Source organism: Terrapene carolina, unplaced genomic scaffold (genome assembly GCF_002925995.2).
Source record: "Terrapene carolina triunguis isolate 2854851 unplaced genomic scaffold, T_m_triunguis-2.0 Scaffold907, whole genome shotgun sequence".
NCBI lineage: Eukaryota > Metazoa > Chordata > Testudines > Emydidae > Terrapene > Terrapene triunguis.
Window position 1 is genome coordinate 68882 of NW_020665258.1, and position 6744 is coordinate 75625.

Genomic DNA, 6744 nt, shown 5'->3' on the forward strand with positions numbered 1-6744 from the left:
AACCAACAAAACAACGCACGAATCAATGCAACCAACTAACTAACCCACCAACCAGCAAACTAATCAACCAACTAACCCACCAACCATCCAACCCACCACAAACGAACCAAAGTAACCAACACATTAAGCAATGCAATAACCAACCAATCAAAGCACAAGCCAACCAACCATTTCATTAAGGAACTGACCAGCCAATGAACCCAACAAACTAACCAGCCAACCAAGAAGCCAATCAATAAACTTACCAAACAGCTAACCAATGAACTAGCCGACCAACCAGCAAAATAAACCAGACAACCAATCAACCAGGCAACAAGCCAACCAACCATCAGTCAGCCAACCAGCGAACTAACCAACTAATGAAGAAAAACACCGAAAAATTGACAAAGGAAAGACAAGCACACGAAAGAACTGACTAATTAATGAAAGAATTGATTAAATAAATAATGAGGGAACCTACAAAAAAATTATCCAATGACCCTGAATGAACAAACGAGCTAACAACCTAATTGAGTAATGGATGAGCTAGCTAACAAACGAAGGAACCCAACTCACCCGAGAGGAAGGCGATCTCACTGAAGAGCATCCAAGTGCCAGAGAAATGGAAGTGGCATTGCAGGAAACGCCCGAGGTGCCCCTCAAGGGGCACGGTGACTGACCGGGCACTGGGGTCCTTGACGTCCACAGCCAGCTCGTGGGAGACAAGTTCGGGCTCCCAGGCCGTGGGGAGGCTGCGTTTGAACCTGCAATCCACCTGCCGGAATATGCTCACCCCCCGTGTGTGCATGTTATTGCAGTAGATCTGGGGGAAGAAGGAGGGTCAGCCGTGGAGAGGATGCCAGTGCCCCATAGAGGGCAAATTCCCCCATTCCCGCACCCTTGAGCCAGCCAGTTCTTCCACCCTGGGGCTGGATGGGAGCCGGCACCCGCTAGAGGGGACAGGCCCCCTACCCCATTCCCCATTCCCCTGAACCAGACAGTCTCTGTCCTGGGTCCGGATGGTACCTTCATGTAAGTGAAGACCCGCAGGCTGTCGAACTCGAACTCCATCTCCAGGTAGCCTTTGGGGAAGGAGTCATTTCTCCAGCCCACGTAGTCGTAGCCCGGCCAGACCCGCAGCTCCTTAGTCTGGGTGAAGTCGTCCAGCCCCACCACGCCATCCGTCAGCTGCCCCAGCCCCCCGAACTGCAGCCTGCCAGGAGGAGACATAGCACTATGGACAGGGGTAATGCCAGCTCCCTACCCACTCTGAGTCAGGGGCTGCACTGGGAGGGGGATGGCCCCAGGGGCCCCTCCAAACCCATAGGAGGGGGACTGGCTGGGACTTCTGGGTTCTTGCACTGGGGGAGTGAGATGGGGGAGACCAGTGTATCAGATTGGTACACTGGGGAACAGGAATGGGACCTACAGGAGAGGCCGATCCACCCGTCTTCCAGTCTATCCATCCACCCACCAGATTCCCCCCTTCCATCCATCCACCCACCAGATCCATCAGATCTATCCATCTTCCAGTCTATCCATTCGCCTACCAGATCCATCCATCTTCTGGTTAATCCATCCACCCACCAGATCCATCAACCATCCACTCATCTATCCACCAGATCCATTAGATCTACCCATCTTTTGGTCAATCCATCTACCCACCAGATCCATCCAACCATCCACTTATCTATCCACCAGATCCATCAGATCTATCCATCTTTCGGTCAATCCATCTACCCACCAGATCCAGCCAACCATCCACACATCTATCCACCAGATCCATTAGATCTACCCATCTTTTGGTCTATCCATCTGCCCACCAGATTCACCCACCCACCCATCCATCCACCCACCCACCAGATCCATCCATCTTCTGATCTATCCATCCATCCATCATCAGATCTATCTCTCCATTCATCTGTCAAACCATCTTCAGTTCTACCTTGTCAGATCCATCCATCCACTCATTCTCGGACCTACCTATCCATTTACTCACCCATTCTCAGATCTAGCTGAGGGGGAAGGGGATTGTTTAGGGGACGAGGCAGGGGGGTCAGGGACGGTGGAGTGTTTGTTTAGGAGGTGGGGGGGTTCGCCAGGGTGGACATGGGGCTCAGGGGGATGGGGGCTAGGGGACAAGGGTGGCAGGGTCAGCAGAGAGTGGAGTAGGGTGTGGAGTAGGGTGGGTCGGTGGTGGAGGGGTGGGGGACCGGGGCTGGGAGAGGGGTATGGGGGTGGTAAGAACTCACTTGCTGACACTGTAGCCGTCATAGGTGGAGTCGTTGAGGTAGACAGGCTCCGGCTGGAGGGCCATGGTCTGGCCCTGGGGGGCGGTGTAGGACTGCAGCCCATCTGCAGGGGGAGACACAGAGGGATGTGCATCAGCCACCGGGACCCACACCATGGGGGGGAGGGTAGAGCAAAGTAGGGGGGGGGGGGGCAGGGCACCTCACCACGCCAGATGCAGCCGTACAGCTCCACGCGCAGGCAGACGCTCATGACACGGTCGGCGCGTGGGTAGAAGCGCACGTAGCGGGCGATGATGGGCGGCCCCAGGTCCTTCAGTACCACCTCGTTGGTGTTCTCGTTCCCAGAGATCACCTGGGCAGGGAGGGGTTAATCACTCCCGGAGCCGGAGCCCCGCTCCTCGCGCCAGCCCCACCCACCCTGCTGGGACCTCCCCCACTGCCGGACATCACAGCCCTGGGCCCTATCACATCACAGCGCAACATCACAGGACACCATGGTGTTGTCACCCTCCTCCCCCCCCATTTGATGTCATCTTTGTCTGATTGTGACATCACAGCCTAGAGTAATGTCATCACGCTCTTGCGGTAACCTTATGAGCCCTGTAACATTGTGACCCCCACCACCACCGGTGTCATCAGAGTCACATGGCATGAGGACGTCACAGGCAGGTGGGCAAAGACTATGTCTGAAGGGGCGATGACATCACAGAGATGACTGTGATGTCACAGGCAGTCGTGATGTCACATACAAGGGGCTGTGGTGTTACAGACAAGTCACGATGTCACAATGGGGTCATGATGTCAAAGTCGTATTGAGGAGACCTCACAGAGGGTCATGAGGTCACAGACAATCATGTCACAGGGAGCTGTGACATCACAGGGAGACAATTATGATGTCACAGGGGGTGGCGATGGAAGGGGGAAGTCCAGCATGACAGAGCCTGGACATGAAACATACCTAACTCACCGCCCCCCCTCCCTACATTGCCCCCTCTCCTGCCACTGCCCCTCCCCACACCCTAAACCCCCTCTTCCTCCACTCCTTCAACCACCCCCCGTCCCCAACTCCCTCCCCTTCCCCTCTGCTCCTCCCCCCACACCCTGCTGCCCCAGCGGTCTGTCCCCTTCCCCCCTCCCCGCGTCCTCCCCGTACCTCGTTGCCCCAGCGGTCCCGCCAGGCGAGCCAGTGGTGCCGGTCGCGGCTGTAGTGGAGGCGGTAGGTCCGGGCAAACTCCTTGCCGTGGCCCCCCGCGTGGCGGCCCTGGGTGCCCACCAGGGTCAGGAAGTGCAGGCGCTGCAGGTCAACCTCCAGGAACTCGGCGTCATTGGGATAAACGGGCCCCGCCGGGCACCACGCCCCGTCCCCATCACTCGTGTCCAGCCTGCGCCCGAGGGAAAGGGGGGGAACATGACACACACAGGGGGGTTAGCCCCAGTGTTATTGTAGGGTCTCTCGGAAATGCTGGGGCTGCCTGGGCAAGTTTGTTACTGTAGGGTCTCTCATAAGATCTGAAGGTGGGTTATTATTGTAGGGTCTCTCATAAGATTTGGGGCTGGGTTGTTATTGTAGGGTTGCCTCGCAGTCCTACATAGGCCCATTTGTTATCATAGCGTCTTTGATAAGGAGCAGGGTTGCTTTGTTATTGTAGGGTCTCTCAGGAGATCTGGGGCTGGTTTGTTATTGTAGGGTCTCCCTGGAGGGCTGAGACTTATCGTAGTGGGGGAGGGGGGGCTCTCACCGGCTGTGCTTGGCGGCCGTGGAGTCAGACCAGGCACTCGAGGCAGATAGATCCTCGTCGGGGATGGTTCGATCCTGCATGCCCAGCGCGTAGCGACACTTGGCTGCAGAGAGAGAGCGAATGGAGAGTGGCTCCTATACACCCCCTAGAGCCCATCCAGCTCCTATAACCCATCCAGCCCCTATACACCCCCTATAGCCCATCCAGCCCCTATACACCCCCTATAGCCCACACAGCCCCATACACCCATCCAGCCCCTATAAGCTCATCCATAGCTCGCCTGCCTCTATAACCCACCCAGCCCCTATATGTTCACTCTACCTGGCCCATATAGTGCATCCAGCCCCTATACACCTCACCAACGCCCCATACATGTCCCTATAAGGCACCCATCTCCTCTACATTCCCCCTCATACCCTATTCATCACGTCCACATGACCTATACCCCTCCTCCCATCCCATCCTCCAGTCCCCTTACCTAGCCCCCTCCACTGCCCCCAGCCCTATCCGTTCCCCCATAGCCCGAGGCAGAGAGACCGGGGGGGGGTAACGCTGCCCAGCTCGGACCCCAGGGGCAGGGGGGTGATGGGTCTTCTAGCAGCAGGAGGGGGAGGAGAAAGGGGAAAGCCCCAATCCAGCCACCAGGGGGCGCCCCAGCCCCACATACAAGCCAAGCCACTTGGCCATGGCCCTGTCCTCCTGCTTTCACACTCAGTCTTTCACACTCACCGCAGCCCTCCCTTCCACACACCCCCCCTCCCCTCTCCCCCCTTCCCTGCCTTCCACACCCCCACTCCCCTCCCTTCCCCACTCACCCCTCCCTTCCATACTCACCTCTTCCCCCTTCCCCACTCCCCCCTCCCTTCCACATTCCCCCCTTCCCTGCCTTCCACACCCCCACTCCCCTGCCTTCCCCACACACCCCTTCCCTCCCCTCCCCCTCCCATCCCCACTCACCTCTCCCCTCCCCTCCTTTCCTCACTCACCCCCCACCCACCACTCCCCTCCCTTCCCCACTCTCTCCTCCCCTGCCTTCCCACATTCCCCCCTCCCCTGCCCTCTCCCCTCCCCCTCCCATCCCCACTCACCTCTCCCCTCCCCTCCCTTCCTGGCTCATGCAGCCCCTAGCCCCTTGCCCGCCCACCCCTGCCCTGCCCCCTCTCCCGTCCAGGAGCACCCGACACCCCAGAACTACTCTCCTCCCCCGGGGCACAGCTGGAGGGGCAGTGAGGGACCTGAGTCTAGGCCGGGCGGAGGGGGGGGCTCTCGCCCATGCCCGGGGTGAGGAATTGGGGGGGGCACCCAGGGGGGCTGAGGAGCCGCAGGGCATTTCTCACTCTGTGTGTGTGTGTGACTGCCCCCTGCTGGTGGGAATCAGATCTGTTCTGTGCCTTAGTATGTACTGAGCATATTCGTGCGTGTGCATTAGCATGTACAGAACATACAAAGTCCTCCACACCCAGCACCCCCTCCCCTGCTCCTCCCCACCCCATCCCCCCTGCTGCCCCCTGCTCCCCAACTCATCCCCCACACCCGGCACCCCCTCCCCTGCTCACCCCCATCCACCACCCCAATCCCCATCCCGTTTCCCCCCCACACTCCTCCTGCAGCACCCGTTCCCCAACCCATCCCCCGTATCCAGCACTCCCTCTCCGGTGTCCCTCGCATCCTCTGCACCCTGCGCCCCATCCCCCACTCACACCCCATCCCCTGCTCCGCCCCATTCTTCCCTCTCCCCCCCATCAGCCACGCCTCTCCCCCCTCTGGCCTTTCCACTGTCGTTCAATCTTTCACCCCTCCGTTCTCTTATCGCTCCCTTCATCCCTTCATTCACTCCTTCCTTCCTTCCTCCCTTCATTCATTCTTCCATTTCTCCATCCCTGCTCCTCCCCCCACCCCCGCCACGGCACTAGCTGGCCACAAGCCCCTTTGCACAAGCCCCCCTGCACACACAAACACAACCCCCCGCCCCCCGGCTGGTTTCTCCTAGAGATACCTAGATCAAAGTGCCCCTCCAGTTCCGATGCCTGGACAGACGCCAAGAGGAAGCTGCAAAGGATTATGGGTCTCATCGTGCTCCGCCCGGTCTCAGCCCCTCAGGCCAGGTTAGGCTGGCAACTGGGTCTTCATGCCTGCAGAAAGGAGAAAGCAGGGTCAGTTCAGCGGGAACCGCTCACCCCGGCACCAAGATGCAGCCACCTCTGGGGCGGAACAGCTGGGTTACCCCCGCACAGCGATGCCGCTCCAGGATGGCTCGCCCGGCACTGAGATGCAGCTGCTTCTGGGGTGGGGCGACTGGGGAACAGCCACCCAGAACAGCCCTGCAAAGGGAAGGTTTGCCCAGCACTAAGATGCAGCCACCTCTGGGGTGAGGCAGCTGGGTACCAGCCACGCAGAGACACTGCGTGGACGCAGTTCGCCCGGTGGGGAAATGCAGCCAGCTCTGGGGTGTGGCAGAAGGTCGGGGAAGCTGATGAATGGGAAATCCTGCCCCTCCCCAGCCAGGGATGTTTCCTGCAGGTCCCTGCGCTGGGAATCCCCAAGGGCTGAGTAACACACGCTGTGGAGCCAGGGCATCGCGGCTTCCTGCGATTGTCAGCGCTTCCCCGGCACAACGTCGGGCGGAGGAGTGAACAGCCAGCGGGATACACACACGTGCCTGCATGGACACCACTGCCCCCACCTCCCATGCACAGACACCACTGACCCCCAACACACACACGCACGGACACCACTGCCTCCCCTCCCCCACATGAACTACTACATACACACAC

The 6744-nt window shown here is 59.1% G+C and overlaps 1 protein-coding gene across 1 annotated transcript in view; it reads right to left on the reverse strand.

Annotated features, from left to right (window-relative positions):
- DDR1 (discoidin domain receptor tyrosine kinase 1) overlaps positions 1 to 6082 on the reverse strand; it is a 14100-nt gene extending 8018 nt beyond the window's left edge. Inside the window, exons 1-7 of the mRNA XM_029913771.1 lie at positions 5967 to 6082; positions 3971 to 4073; positions 3385 to 3613; positions 2436 to 2583; positions 2232 to 2334; positions 1006 to 1192; positions 552 to 802 (exon numbers count right to left, since the gene is read on the reverse strand). Coding sequence (XP_029769631.1) covers positions 552 to 802; positions 1006 to 1192; positions 2232 to 2334; positions 2436 to 2583; positions 3385 to 3613; positions 3971 to 4073; positions 5967 to 6042 — 1097 coding nt within the window. The 5' untranslated portion in view covers positions 6043 to 6082. The remainder of the gene's footprint in view (positions 1 to 551; positions 803 to 1005; positions 1193 to 2231; positions 2335 to 2435; positions 2584 to 3384; positions 3614 to 3970; positions 4074 to 5966) is intronic.
- Between the last annotated feature and the right edge of the window lie 662 nt (positions 6083 to 6744).